At 44.1% G+C, this 15,979-nt stretch overlaps 1 protein-coding gene across 1 annotated transcript in view; it reads right to left on the bottom strand.

Annotated features, from left to right (window-relative positions):
* LOC137624416 (F-box/LRR-repeat protein 18-like) overlaps window positions 1-2,797 on the bottom strand; it is a 94,839-nt gene extending 92,042 nt beyond the window's left edge. Inside the window, exons 1-2 of the mRNA XM_068355161.1 lie at window positions 2,664-2,797; window positions 2,211-2,460 (exon numbers count right to left, since the gene is read on the bottom strand). Of these exons, the coding sequence (XP_068211262.1) occupies window positions 2,211-2,352 (142 nt within the window). The 5' untranslated portion in view covers window positions 2,353-2,460; window positions 2,664-2,797. The remainder of the gene's footprint in view (window positions 1-2,210; window positions 2,461-2,663) is intronic.
* Window positions 2,798-15,979: the final 13,182 nt, after the last annotated feature.

Here is a 15,979-nt window from a genome sequence, read left to right as displayed (position 1 = left end):
TTTATCACTTCGATTTTCTGTTTTGCACTTATTTCACTGAAATCGAAACTTTTACTGATTTCTACCTGAAACACGCAATTCTACCCTTCATTAAAAGGTAGTAATTGCGAAATCAGTCGTATAATGCAGCTCATTAATACTAGCAAAAAACAGAAAACATATATAAAGATAAAAAAATTCAGTGGCAGGGAAAGAGACTAAACACTAGTTCAAATAAACTACGTTTACAATCTCTCACCGCACATAGCCTGAAGACAAGAATAAAACCCTAGAAACGTTTTACCTTCTTCCCCGTACAGCGACTAGGGAGGAGAGTAACACGAGAACAACGTTACCCGCTTGAACGGAACGTTTTCTCTCCTCTCTCTCCCTCCGTCTCTATCTCTCTCTCTCTTTCTCTCTTGATTTCGCACCTAAGAGAAGAGCCCAAATATATATCGTCAAAATAACATGTTATTTGACTAAAGGAAAAAACTGAAAGGTTTTCCAAATAAAAAGTTCCTTTAATTTAGAATTTAAAACATTTAAGCTAAGAAAGAATGAACGAAATGTCAGAATCGATTTACTCTTACTGCAAAGTGAAACCGTGATACACTCTCTCTCTATCGTAACGATAGAGCGCATGTTGAACGTCCTGAACGTCAACAACTGCGTAGTCTAAAAACTAAACGTTAGTTCATCTTTGAAAACAGTACGAAGACTATCAAAGAAATTCTTTCATAAAACATTAAATTTAAAAACTTTTAAATTCTTTAAAGGCTAAATACGATATAACGGGCTCAACGTTGATTAACTTCGGTTCCAAGTTAGGACCGCCTACTATCAGGAAAGGTCGCATATAACAAAACATAAAAATTTATTTTTATATGTTTATAATAAATGGAAAGTTAATCGAAGAGGCCTAATAAAGGCGGAGAGATATAAAATATATAGATCTATAACGTGTTAAGCAAAATTACTAAAAACCTAAACACACTTCCGTCTAAGGGAAGGGTCGGCCATTTAAAAGTGAAAGAGAGTCCATACTCTCTTTGTCACCATAATTAATTCTATCCAAAACGAATTCAAGTTTTGAGATGAAGATAAAACACCTGCATAGCGAAAGCTCAAAACTAGAATAGTGTACTTCACCAAATAGTTGTGAAAACAAATCCAGTTAGTAACAGCGTATTAGTAGGTCTTGCCGGTAGCCCGACAGAGAGAAAATTGGTTCTTTGTTTACTTGGAGTACTAAGTACCTGCTCGACAGATGGCGCTGTTGATGTACACCCCCACCTGCATAGCGATCGCTGGCGTATTTTGACCGTAGGTTTTTCTGTCGAGCAACAGAGTTGCAGCTTATATGATCACCGGCTAAGTTTAATATTGAAAATAAAGCTTTCAAACACAGATTATTATTTCAAAAAAGCTGTTTCATTATAATAAAGCTCATATTATGTCTTAAAAACCAAGGTACATCCGTCTTTTCTTAGAGGAATGAACAAGAACAAAGGTAGTCCACATGTTCATATGGACTTTTAGTATATATGAAGTCTAAACATTAAGATATTAACAAAATTCTAATAATAAAAAATTCATAACTTTCCTCTCTAACCTCTATATCATACTTTGGAGTAAAAGCTCACTGGTCTACTATACCTACTCAAGCCCTCTTTCAAATTCTATTGAAGTCATTAAAGTCCTGTAATGTATATGTTCTCGACTACAATGGGTCACTTTAAATGATGAGGTAATTTTTCAAATAATAAATTTTTCAATTACAATTCTGTTTACTTTAACAAGCCTTTATCATTATTATTATTACTATTATTATCATGAAAATTCTTCGCTGCCCCACTCACGTCAATACTCGCTCCACCCACGGCCCTGGAGTCAGCCAATGTAAATAAATAAATAAATATATATATACATATATATATATATATATATATATATATATATATATATATATATATATATATATATATATATATATATATATATATATGTATACATACATACATATATATATATATATATATATATATATATATATATATATATATATATATATATATATATATATATATACAGTATACAGAGTACATCAAGTCTAATGAATACAAATACTTGTCAGATATAAAAATTTAAGAGATAAAAATTTGTGATAAATAAAAACTTAAACTTTATCTATAAAACTTTGGTTTTGTAAAAAAGGAAGATAAACTTACTTTCTGAATGACTACTAGCAGACACACAGAACCTTCGTGAATGATGACCGGTGATGATGAGCGTTTGTAGAGCATGGCAGCGCATTAAGAAAACCATGAAATGCGCAAAGTTAAAATTGACCAAGGCTCGTACCGAACGCATATTCCGAATGACATTTTGAACTTCGTCGATTTTGTTAACTGTTTCTTTCCATTTGTTAAGATTAACTGGTACTGCATCTTCAGGCCAACATACAGATAGGTCTTCAATCTGTTAAAAAAGTGACAAAGATATTAATGGTAAATGAGAGAGAGAGAGAGAGAGAGAGAGAGAGAGAGAGAGAGAGAGAGAGAGAGAGAGAGAGAGAGAGAGAGAGAGAGTAATTCCAAATATTAATTTTATTATACTATAGCTAAGAACTCAAATCAACATATTTAGTTCTTTAAATTGAAACAAATATAAAATACCATTACCTTAGAGCATGCTTTTAGTATTGCTTCAAATTGAACAAAAGTCAATGGAACTGCATTAATCTGTAGAGACTGAAGATTCTTTAACTTTACAATGAGATTTGAAGCCTTTATCCAATAACAATTGGATAAATTCAAAGTGGAAATATGAAGGCATCTTTTACGTGGAACTAGGAATGCCTTGAGATTTTCTGTGGTGCACGTATAAGCCTTGCTAAAATCCAATTGCCTGCGGAAAGAATGAATTCTTAATTAAAAGGAAAATTATATACCTAGGATGGTGGGAGAATTTTAGCAAACTTACAAGTAAATCATTTAGCTATCATCTAAGCACATATATCTCAAGTAATTTGTACTTGTCCAAATATATAAACCTGCATCCTTTAATATGAGCATGACTTCAATGAAGCTGCAATGGTCGTTAAAGATTTAAAGAGGTAGTTATGATTACCGATGGATGCCTAGGAAGCCCTTCTCACCTGTCAGCCAGCTATCATAAGAGTACATGATCACTAACCGATCTGTGATTGCAACCTGATGTCATTCCAAAAGATGCTCACGATAGCAAACACCTGAGGGGAAAGTCAAGTAGCGTGACATCTTACTGTCTCCTTCTTTGTCCCCAGAGAAGGATTGGGCACCCATCTCTTCCATGGGAAGAGAAACTGTAGAAGTGATTTATAAAACTCTTATCAATCGGTCTTCCAGAACTAATCATATAACAGGGGAAAAGGATGGGTCTTGGAATGATGGATGAATTGAGGGAGGATGTGCAGAAAGAGGGGGAGGCCATGAACCTCACCAATTCGAGTCATCAAGAAGAGGATATTTTGTAGCTTTCCAGGAAAAACAAACTCTGGGTGATCTCTAAATGCACTGAGTTTTAGGATGAGGGTCACTTAGATGAGTCTAGCTGGTCTGCAAGGTCTACATTCTACTGGATAGACATGATTAAAAATGCGATTGGAAAGCATGAGTGATTTACTTCCTGCATGTTTCCTGGAAGCACGCATTGTAGGGGGCACATCTTGGATCCTGTTATGAGCGTCTAGGTGAGGCATATTCTGTTAACCCATGAAGCATTGAGGCACATTTCGTTGATGCACGAAGCATTGAGGCCATTCTATGTGATAGGTGAAGAGGAGAAGCGCTTTGTGAAGTACTGAGGGACATGCGTGTTAACCCGCCTGCTCCAATACGCACGCAGAACTGAGCACGTGCCAGTGAGGTGCGCTGCGGATAGCGTGCGCTGCGGTTAGCGTGCGCTTAGGCGCTCTACCACAAGCTCAAGAGAGGTGTTATCTAGTGGAGACAAGTAAGTTAATCTATGCGCACTGAGTAGCTCACCTGTTCCAACCCCTTACAAAGTGAGCATGCATCAAGAGAAATGGGGGTTGTCTAGTGGAGATAGGTGGGTCAACCATGTGCGCGCTCAGGAGTCAACGCGTTTAGGTGTATGTGCGTGGCCACGCTGCACGTATTGAGAGACATGTTGCTAAAAAACGCAGGGATCCCTGTGTGAAGCACTTCTCAATTACTGGCTACAATAGTGAGGCAATGAGCATCTGGGTAATACAAGTGTAGTAACTTGCCTATTGCAAATCTCTCACAGGTTGAGCATGCTCCAGCTATGCGTGCTACTACTGCAGACTTATGAGAGGTGGGGACAGGTCAGTTGATCCCTTTCCCTGTGCATGCTCAGAAGAGCTAGTGCGCTCAGATGTTTGCACGCATCTATGCTTGTGCGTATGTTAGAAGACATATTGCTCTAAGCATGTCTCTTCCTTTGGTGGGGAGAATGTCTTAAGAAAAGTGAGAGCAAAGGTGAGCACGCCCCATGTTCGATGATAAGAGTATCAGGAGCATGATAAGTACAGACAAGGTCTGGCGCGCAGGGTTTCCTTGTGAAAGTGAAGCAGCTTGTTTCGAGGTAATAGGTTGGCGACCTTTGTTCTTAATAAAGGAAAATAGTTTGTATTTGTGTAAGAACAAATGTGGGAATTAACATTGGGAGTGACAACTTTTGATCTTCTGATTGGGTGAAAAGATTACCTAAGCTATTGGGTATTAACCCAGGTAAGGATATATATAATGGATTTTATATTTTGTTGAGGACTGCAGAGAAAATTCTGATAATTTACTGACTTTTGTTTTCAGCATAACCCATCAAGCTTTCACTGTATTTGTACAATAGCTGTCATTTATTTAGTTTAAATAAAAGCCATAAAAAATGGCTCACTTTTCCACTATGGCAGCTAAACTGCAGATGTGCTATTTCAAAATAATGGTTTCCAATGTTTTCAAAGGGGTTTCAAACAATTCTGATGTTTATTTTATCAGAAAATCATAATTTTATATTGATTGTTTGAACAGCCAAGTGAATACACACCAACTAAGGATGTATTCCTTACGTTAGGATATGCTTTCTTAAGTTGCGCTGCTTTGGATTGTGTATAGAATACTGATATCCCCAAATCTACAGAGGCTCTTTTTAGAGATAGAGGTCTCCTCCCAAGACTAACAATAATGGGGTACCACATTGAATAACTGGGATTTTGAGAATGGGTAATCAGAAAGCAAGTGAAATAACAAGTCATCCTTAGGTGACCCTAGTGGTAAATGTGGAATATCTGATTCTGATTAAGGCACAGTACATAAAGTGGTTATTCATATTTATGCAAAATCCTCAGTAAAATTCCCTAGTAGTATCTGGAGTCCCAATTAAGGTTAGGTTTCAAGGTAACCATATACTGTACAGTATTTCATTTGCTTTCCTTCTTCTTAATGGAAAAACAATCTCATCTGTAATATCCCATTTTTGGTATTGGTACTTAAAATGTTATTTTTATTAATAAAATAAATTTTTGAATATACTTACCCGATAATCATGTAGCTGTCAACTCCGTTGCCCAACAGAATTCTATGGAGGGATACGCCAGCTATCACAATACTAGAAGGGGGTGTACTTACCAGCGCCACCTGTGGCCAGGTACTCAATTACTTGTTGTTGACACCTCCTCAATTATTCCTCGGTCCACTGGTTCTCTCTGGGGAGGAAGGGAGGGTCGATTAAATCATGATTATCGGGTAAGTATATTCAAAAATTTATTTTATTAATAAAAATAACATTTTTCAATATTAAACTTACCCGATAATCATGTAGCTGATTCACACCCAGGGAGGTGGGTGAAAACCAGTGTACAAGATTAAAGGATAGCTAAGTATCCCATATTTCATATAACAGTTATCTCAAATAACAATGAAATAATAAGTACCTGGTAAGGAAGTCGAATAGAACCGTTACTCTGCCTCTTTATTTAAAGTTCGTCTTCCTTACTGAGCGCAGCATTCCTCTTGGAGGCTGAATCAACCCAAAGGTGCCAAAGTACACGGGGTTGCAACCCCTACTAAAGGACCTCTACCAAACCTTTAACCCAGGCGCTTCTCAAGAATGAATAGACCACCCGCCAAATCCAAGGATGCGGAAGGCTTCTTAGCCTACCGTAACAACCATAAAAACAACAATAAAAGTATTCAAGAGAAAGGTTAAAAAAGGTTATGGGATTAAGGGAATGTAGTGGCTGAGCCCTCACCTACTACTGCACTCGCTGCTACGAATGGTCCCAGGGTGTAGCAGTTCTCGTAAAGAGACTGGACATCTTTCAGATAAAATGATGCAAACACTGACTTGCTCCTCCAATAGGTTGCATCCATTATGCTCTGCAGAGAACGGTTTTTATTAAAGGCCATCGAAGTAGCTACAGCTCTTACTTCGTGGGTCCTTACCTTCAGCAATGCAAGGTCTTCCTCCTTTAAGTGAGAATGTGCTTCTCTGATCAGAAGCCTTATATAGTACGAAAGCCCATTCTTGGACATGGGTCTCGAGGGTTTCTTGATGGCACACCATAAGGCTTCTGACTGTCCTCGAATAGGTTTAGACCTCTTCAGATAATATTTGAGAGCTCTGACAGGGCAAAGAACTCTCTCTAGTTCGTTACCTACCATGTTGGAGAGGCTAGGTATTTCGAACGATCTAGGCCAAGGACGTGAAGGAAGCTCGTTCTTTGCTAGGAATCCAAGCTGAAAAGAACATGTTGCAGATTCGGTTGTGAAACCAATGTTCTTGCTGAAGGCATGAACCTCACTGACTCTCTTAGCTGTTGCAAGGCAAACGAGAAAAAGAGTCTTGAGGGTAAGATCCTTGAAGGAAGCTGACTGGAGAGGTTCGAACCTAGATGTCATAAGGAACCTTAAGACTACGTCTAGATTCCAGCCTGGAGTGGAAAGACGACGTTCTTTAGACGTCTCAAAAGACTTGAGAATGTCTTGAAGGTCCTTGTTGGAAGACAGGTCCAAACCTCTGTGGCGGAGAACTGAGGCCAACATGCTCCTATATCCTTTAATCGTAGGTGCTGAAAGGGATCTCTCATTCCTAAGATGTAGAAGGAAGTCAGCTATTTGTATCACAGAGGTATTGGTAGAGGATATTGAATTGGCTCTACACCAGCTTCGGAAGACCTCCCACTTAGACTGGTAGACTCTACGAGTGGAAACTCTTCTAGCTCTGGCAATCGCACTGGCTGCCTCCTTCGAAAAGCCTCTAGCTCTAGCGAATCTTTCGACAGTCTGAAGGCAGTCAGCCGAAGAGCGTGGAGGTTTGGGTGCAACCTGTCTACGTGAGGTTGACGTAGAAGGTCCACTCTTAGAGGTAGAGTCCTGGGGAAGTCGACTAGCCATTGAAGTACCTCTGTGTACCATTCTCTTGCAGGCCAAAGGGGAGCAACCAGCGTCAGCCGTGTCCCTTCGTGCGAGACGAATTTCTGCAGAACTTTGTTTATTATCTTGAACGGAGGGAATGCGTACAGGTCGAGATGGGACCAGTTCAGAAGAAAAGCATCCACATGAACCGCTGCAGGGTCTGGAACAGGGGAACAATAAAGCGGAAGTCTCTTGGTTATGGAGGTGGCAAACAGATCTATGGTAGGTTGACCCCACAAGGTCCAAAGTCTGTTGCACACACTCTTGTGGAGGGTCCATTCCGTGGGAATGACCTGATTCCTTCTGCTTAGGCGATCCGCTGAAACATTCATATCGCCCTGGATGAACCTCGTGACCAGAGTGAGGTTTAGACCTCTTGACCAAATGAGGAGGTCCCTTGCGATCTCGTAAAGGCTCCTCGAATGGGTCCCTCCTTGCTTGGAGATGTAAGCCAAGGCTGTGGTGTTGTCTGAATTCACCTCCACCACTTTGCCTAGCAGGAGGGACTTGAAGTTCAACAGGGCTAGATGAACTGCTAGCAGTTCCTTGCAGTTGATGTGGAGTAATCCTTGTTCCTTGTTCCATACTCCTGAGCATTCCCGTCCGTCCAAGGTCGCACCCCAGCCCGAGTCCGATGCATCTGAGAAGAGATGAAGATTGGGGGTCTGGATGGCCAATGATAGACCCTCCTTGAGAAGGAGATTGAGCTTCCACCACAGGAGAGTGGTCTTCATCTCTTGGTTGATAGGGATAGAGACTGCTTCTAGAGTCGAGCCCTTGTCCCAATGAGCAGCAAGATGGAATTGAAGAGGGCGGAGGTGGAGTCTTCCTAGCTCGATAAACAGGGCCAGTGATGAGAGGGTCCCTGTGAGACTCATCCACTGTCTCACTGAGCAATTGCTCCTCTTCAGCATGCTCATGATGCACTCTAGGGCTTGGCTTATCCTGGGGGCCGATGGAAAAGCCCGAAAATCCTGACTCTGAATCTCCATTCCCAGGTACACAATGGATTGGGAGGGAATGAGTTGAGATTTCTCTATATTGACTAATAGACCTAGGTCTCTGATTAAGTCTAAAGTCCAATTGAGGTTCTCCAGACAACGACGACTCGTGGAGGCTCTCAACAGCCAGTCGTCTAGGTAGAGGGAGGCTCTGATGTTCGACAAGTGTAGGAATTTCGCTACATTCCTCATCAGATGAGTAAAGACCATAGGAGCTGTGCTTAGGCCAAAACACAGGGCTTGGAACTGATAGACAACCTTTCCGAAAACGAATCTCAGGAAAGGTTGGGAGTCTGGATGAATGGGAACGTGAAAGTAAGCATCTTTCAAGTCCAACGAGACCATCCAGTCCTCCTGTCTGACCGCTGCTAAGACCGACTTGGTCGTCTCCATCGTGAACGTCTGCTTGGTGACATACTCGTTGAGAGAGCTGACATCCAGCACCGGTCTCCAACCTCCTGTCTTCTTGGCCACAAGAAAGAGACGGTTGTAGAAGCCCGGGGATTGATGGTCCCGGACTATAACCACTGCCTTCTTCTGCACAAGTAGCGACACCTCCTGTTGCAATGCTAGCCTCTTGTCCTCTTCTTTGTAGTTGGGAGAGAGGTTGATGGGCGATGTGGTCAGAGGTGGTTTGAGGCAGAATGGAATCCTGTAACCGTTCCTCAGCCAACTGACAGACTGTGCGTCTGCACCTCTCTTCTCCCAGGCTCGCCAGAAGATCTTGAGTCTGGCTCCTACTGTTGTCTGGAGAAACGGAGAGTCAGTTCTTTCCCTTAGATGTCCTGGATCCTTTCCTAGACTTACTCCTGTGAGAGTCTGGACAGGAGCTTCCTCGGCTGGGGGCTCTACCACGAAAGGGCGGTATGAACCTCGTAGCCGGGGTATCAGCCACTGGGGAGCGATAAGTCTTGGGGACTGAGGTGGCAACCTTAGACTTACGAGCCGATGAGGCTACAAGATCGTGCGTGTCCTTTTGTATCAGGGCAGCAGACAAGTCCTTAACTAGCTCTTCGGGAAAGAGGAACTTCGAGAGCGGAGCAAAAAGGAGTTGTGACCGTTGGCAAGGTGTAATGCTGGCGGAAAGGAAGGTACACAGTTGTTCCCTTTTCTTCAACACCCCTGATACAAACAACGACGCTAGCTCGCCCGATCCATCTCTGATGGCCTTATCCATGCAGGACATTAATAGCATGGCAGAATCTTTGTCCGCAGGAGAGGTTTTCTTGCTGAGGGCCCCCAGGCACCAGTCGAGAAAGTTGAACATTTCAAATGCTCTGAACATCCCTTTCAGTAAATGATCCAGGTCTGAGAAGGTCCAACAAACCTTCGAGCGTCTCATAGCAGTTCTCCGAGGCGAGTCCACCAGACTTGAGAAGTCAGCCTGGGCAGAGGCAGGTACTCCCAAGCCTGGTGCTTCCCCTGTGGCATACCAAACGCTCGCTTTCGAAGTGAGCTTCGTTGGAGGGAACATGAAGGAAGTCTTGCCAAGGTGTTGTTTAGACTGCAGCCACTCCCCTAAGATCCTTAAAGCCCTCTTGGAGGATCTAGCTAGGACAAGCTTAGTATAGGAGGACTTAGCTTGTTGTACGCCCAGCGAAAACTCAGATGGTGGAGAGCGGGGAATAGCAGAGACAAAGTGGTCTGGGTAAATCTCCCTGAGTAGAGCCAAGACCTTACGAAAATCAATAGACTGTGGAGAAAGCTTAGATTCGTCCACGTCTGATGAGGGATCAAGGTGTGCCTCCTCATCATCCGACACCTCATCAGCAGAGTGTAGCGAAGAGATCGGACAAGAATGCTGAACCGCAGAGTCAGAACGGGTAGGAACAATAACAGTGGTTTCCTCTTCCAGTAACTGTTGAGGGAAAACCTGAGGCTCAGACTGCAAAGGCTGAACAACAGACGAAGCAGAAGGCAGGCGCATGGGTGAAGGAGGTTGACTCCTAGCAAGAGAGGTTGAACCCAAGGATTGCACTTGCTGAGCGGAGGACGGAGGCGGAGTAGTCCGTTCCTGTTCCTGTGAGATGAGCGGAGCATGATGAGGTTGAGGCTGCGCAGAACAAGGTAAAGTTCTCGCAAGCTGAGGCTCCTGAGGCGCAAGTCCAGGGTGTAGAGGAGCTTGCCTTGAGGAGGGTTGAGCTCGCTGCAGCGATGGCTGAGCAGACTGACTCACGGAGGGGAGAGGTTGTTGTACCCCAACCGAGAGTTGCACCACTGGTGGAGCAGCAAGGGGAGGCGGAGGAAGAGTGGAATAACTCTCCTGATCCCAAAGCAAAGGTTGCCTTAAAGAAGGCTGAGGCTGAACACCACTGGGAACAGCGAACTCCGAAAGTGGCTCAACATCGTACGCCTGGCAGATGGTGCTGCGACCAGGCGGAGCAAGCGCAGGCGGGGCGAGCACAGGCGGAGCGAGAACAGGCGGAGGGAGTGTAGGCGGAGGCGGAGGTGCAACACTCTCAGCCCGACACTCACGCATCAAGTCCGAAAGCTGTGCTTGCATGGACTGAAGCAGGGTCCACTTGGGATCGGCAGAAACGATAACAGACTGAGGTAAAGCCTTAACAGTCGAGCTCTGTTGTGGCAGAACCTTACTCCTCTTGGGCGGAGTACAGTCGACAGATGACTGAGGCGAGTCAGAGCTGAGCCAATGACTGCAACCTGGCTGAGCACTCGCGGACTGGACTCTACGTTTAAGCGGTCTCGAGACCTGAGACCAACGTTTCTTCCCTGACAGTAGATCAGCGGACGAGAATAAGACGGGCTCAATCGTCTGCAGGTGGGAGTGACGGTCTTTGGAAGACACGCCCGCAACCACCGAGGATAGTTCTGTGCGCCTAACAAGGCCTGCCGAACCCTTAAGCCCTTCGACATTGCTTCTCCCCTGGGCATGGGAGCTTGCAAGAGGTCCCGGACTGGGAGGACGACTGGCTCGCACAGAAAAATCCTCACGCACCACACTGGCACCACTAGCACTTGGCACTGCACCGACACTAGCACTCGTCACAGCACTGGCACTAACTCCACCCACTGCACTCTTGACCTTCAGTTCTTTAACCTCGGCCATCAGAGACTTATGGTCACTTACCACTGATTCTACTTTATCGCCTAAAGCCTGAATAGCACGCAAAACAACTGACATATCAGGCGGAGGGCACACAGTAGGTTTGGGGGTAGCCACTACAGGGGTAGGAAAAGGTAGGGGATCATGAGGTGAGGAAAACATAGAAGAGTGAGAAGAACTCCTCCTAACTCTACCTCTCTCTAACTTAGTTGAATATTTTAAAAGACGGACAAATTCCAATTCCGAAAGTCCGGCGCATTCCTCACATCGATTTTCTAACTGACAGGGCCTGTCCCTACAGTCAGAACAAGCGGTGTGAGGATCTACCGAGGCCTTCGGAATACGCCTATTGCAAGACCTACATCGTCTATGGGAGGGGGCTTGCGAAATGTCAGACATCTTGTAATCCAAAGAGTTAGCTAAAGGGGGATCCAAAAACAAGCAAAATTCGTTAACCGTTATATCAGTATTATATAAAAGCTATCTAGCTAATATAAGAAGGATTCCAGTAAAGCGACAGCCGTTAATCTGAGAGAATACTTCACCAAATATCCGTGAATAAACTCGAAGACCATAAGCGTATCCCAGAACATCTAGCCGGAAGCACGACAGAGGAATAATTGAGGAGGTGTCAACAACAAGTAATTGAGTACCTGGCCACAGGTGGCGCTGGTAAGTACACCCCCTTCTAGTATTGTGATAGCTGGCGTATCCCTCCATAGAATTCTGTCGGGCAACGGAGTTGACAGCTACATGATTATCGGGTAAGTTTAATATTGAAAAATCAATAGACTGTGGAGAAAGCTTAGATTCGTCCACGTCTGATGAGGGATCAAGGTGTGCCTCCTCATCATCCGACACCTCATCAGCAGAGTGTAGCGAAGAGATCGGACAAGAATGCTGAACCGCAGAGTCAGAACGGGTAGGAACAATAACAGTGGTTTCCTCTTCCAGTAACTGTTGAGGGAAAACCTGAGGCTCAGACTGCAAAGGCTGAACAACAGACGAAGCAGAAGGCAGGCGCATGGGTGAAGGAGGTTGACTCCTAGCAAGAGAGGTTGAACCCAAGGATTGCACTTGCTGAGCGGAGGACGGAGGCGGAGTAGTCCGTTCCTGTTCCTGTGAGATGAGCGGAGCATGATGAGGTTGAGGCTGCGCAGAACAAGGTAAAGTTCTCGCAAGCTGAGGCTCCTGAGGCGCAAGTCCAGGGTGTAGAGGAGCTTGCCTTGAGGAGGGTTGAGCTCGCTGCAGCGATGGCTGAGCAGACTGACTCACGGAGGGGAGAGGTTGTTGTACCCCAACCGAGAGTTGCACCACTGGTGGAGCAGCAAGGGGAGGCGGAGGAAGAGTGGAATAACTCTCCTGATCCCAAAGCAAAGGTTGCCTTAAAGAAGGCTGAGGCTGAACACCACTGGGAACAGCGAACTCCGAAAGTGGCTCAACATCGTACGCCTGGCAGATGGTGCTGCGACCAGGCGGAGCAAGCGCAGGCGGGGCGAGCACAGGCGGAGCGAGAACAGGCGGAGGGAGTGTAGGCGGAGGCGGAGGTGCAACACTCTCAGCCCGACACTCACGCATCAAGTCCGAAAGCTGTGCTTGCATGGACTGAAGCAGGGTCCACTTGGGATCGGCAGAAACGATAACAGACTGAGGTAAAGCCTTAACAGTCGAGCTCTGTTGTGGCAGAACCTTACTCCTCTTGGGCGGAGTACAGTCGACAGATGACTGAGGCGAGTCAGAGCTGAGCCAATGACTGCAACCTGGCTGAGCACTCGCGGACTGGACTCTACGTTTAAGCGGTCTCGAGACCTGAGACCAACGTTTCTTCCCTGACAGTAGATCAGCGGACGAGAATAAGACGGGCTCAATCGTCTGCAGGTGGGAGTGACGGTCTTTGGAAGACACGCCCGCAACCACCGAGGATAGTTCTGTGCGCCTAACAAGGCCTGCCGAACCCTTAAGCCCTTCGACATTGCTTCTCCCCTGGGCATGGGAGCTTGCAAGAGGTCCCGGACTGGGAGGACGACTGGCTCGCACAGAAAAATCCTCACGCACCACACTGGCACCACTAGCACTTGGCACTGCACCGACACTAGCACTCGTCACAGCACTGGCACTAACTCCACCCACTGCACTCTTGACCTTCAGTTCTTTAACCTCGGCCATCAGAGACTTATGGTCACTTACCACTGATTCTACTTTATCGCCTAAAGCCTGAATAGCACGCAAAACAACTGACATATCAGGCGGAGGGCACACAGTAGGTTCGGGGGTAGCCACTACAGGGGTAGGAAAAGGTAGGGGATCATGAGGTGAGGAAAACATAGAAGAGTGAGAAGAACTCCTCCTAACTCTACCTCTCTCTAACTTAGTTGAATATTTTAAAAGACGGACAAATTCCAATTCCGAAAGTCCGGCGCATTCCTCACATCGATTTTCTAACTGACAGGGCCTGTCCCTACAGTCAGAACAAGCGGTGTGAGGATCTACCGAGGCCTTCGGAATACGCCTATTGCAAGACCTACATCGTCTATGGGAGGGGGCTTGCGAAATGTCAGACATCTTGTAATCCAAAGAGTTAGCCAAAGGGGGATCCAAAAACAAGCAAAATTCGTTAACCGTTATATCAGTATTATATAAAAGCTATCTAGCTAATATAAGAAGGATTCCAGTAAAGCGACAGCCGTTAATCTGAGAGAATACTTCACCAAATATCCGTGAATAAACTCGAAGACCATAAGCGTATCCCAGAACGTCTAGCCGGAAGCACGACAGAGGAATAATTGAGGAGGTGACAACAACAAGTAATTGAGTACCTGGCCACAGGTGGCGCTGGTAAGTACACCCCCTTCTAGTATTGTGATAGCTGGCGTATCCCTCCATAGAATTCTGTCGGGCAACGGAGTTGACAGCTACATGATTATCGGGTAAGTTTAATATTGAAAAAGGCTAATATTAGTTAGAATGCATATTTGCAACTTTAGAAATATGGGCTTAAGCCAGTTACCATTATCTAGTGCCTAAGAGGACAATATTAGTTAGAAAGTATCTTCATAACTTTAAAAATAAGAGTTTCTGAGTTATTGTCAACAAAATACCTAAAAATACACTAATATTTTCTATGCAATTTTACCTAGCATTCTTGGGTGGGTCCACTGTGCACTGTGGGGGTCACTGGGGGAATAGTGGCCCCAAGTAGGTAAAGACAAGGCATCCTACTTCAGGTTTCAGGTATCTTATAACTTGAAAATTTAGCAATTCAGGGTAGTATGTATAATGTAGGGACAGACATAAAACTTTCTTTATCAATTTGTAATAAGTAAAGTAAAGAAAAGTAAAGTGAAGTTAGGTAAGTTAAGGTAAGGCTATGTGAAGTTAAGATGCTTTTACTTAATTTTCAAACTGAAACTCAACCTCCTAATAATGATCAATTAATTTAGTAGTTTTATTAGGTTAGGTTACGGCATTTTTACTTATTTTATGAACTGTGACCCAGTTTCCTACAATTGATTCTATAACACTTAATAATACACCAGGAACACCTCTTAGAGTCTCTAATTATAAAAATGTTATTTTCATTAGTAAAATGTTATTTTCATTAGTAAAATAAATTTTTTAATATACTTACCCGATAATCATGTAGCTGTCAACTCTGTTGCCGACAGAAATCTACGGTCGGGATACGCCAGCGATCGCTATACAGGTGGGGGTGAACACCACAGCGCCATCTGTGGTCAGGTACTCCAGTACTTCTTGTCAACACCACCTCAATTTTTTCCTCGGTCCACTGGTTCTCTATGGGGAGGAAGGGTGGGTCAATTAAATCATGATTATCGGGTAAGTATATTCAAAAATTTATTTTACTAATGAAAATAACATTTTTCAATATTAATCTTACCCGATAATCATGTAGCTGATTCACACCCAGGGTGGTGGGTGGAGACCAGCATACATGTTAACAAAGAAGCTAAGTATCCCGTATTTTATTTTATTAGTTATTCAAAAATAACATAAAATAAATAAGTACCTGGTAAGGAAGACGACTTGAACCATTACTCTGCCTTTATTAAGTACGTCTTCCTTACTGAGCATAGCGGTCCTCTTAGGATGCTGAACGACTCTTAGGTGCTGAAGTATAAAGGGCTGCAACCCATACTAAAGGACCTCATCACAACCTTTAACCTCGGCGCTTCTCAAGAAAGAATTGACCACCCGCCAAATCAACAAGGATGTGGAAGGCTTCTTAGCCGACCGTACAACCCATAAAAAGTATTCAAGAGAAAGGTTAAAAAGGTTATGGGATTATGGGAATGTAGTGGCTGAGCCCCCGCCTACTACTGCATTCGTTGCTACGAATGGTCCCAGGGTGTAGCAGTTCTCGTAAAGAGACTGGACATCTTTGAGATAGAATGATGCGAACACTGACTTGCTTCTCCAATAGGTTGCATCCATAACACTCTGCAGAGAACGGTTCTGTTTGAGGGCCACTGAAGTAG

Source organism: Palaemon carinicauda, chromosome 31 (genome assembly GCF_036898095.1).
Source record: "Palaemon carinicauda isolate YSFRI2023 chromosome 31, ASM3689809v2, whole genome shotgun sequence".
NCBI classification, from domain to species: Eukaryota; Metazoa; Arthropoda; class Malacostraca; order Decapoda; family Palaemonidae; genus Palaemon; species Palaemon carinicauda.
The sequence above is the reverse complement of the archived record's forward strand: the minus strand, read 5'-3'. Positions and strand labels throughout refer to the sequence as shown.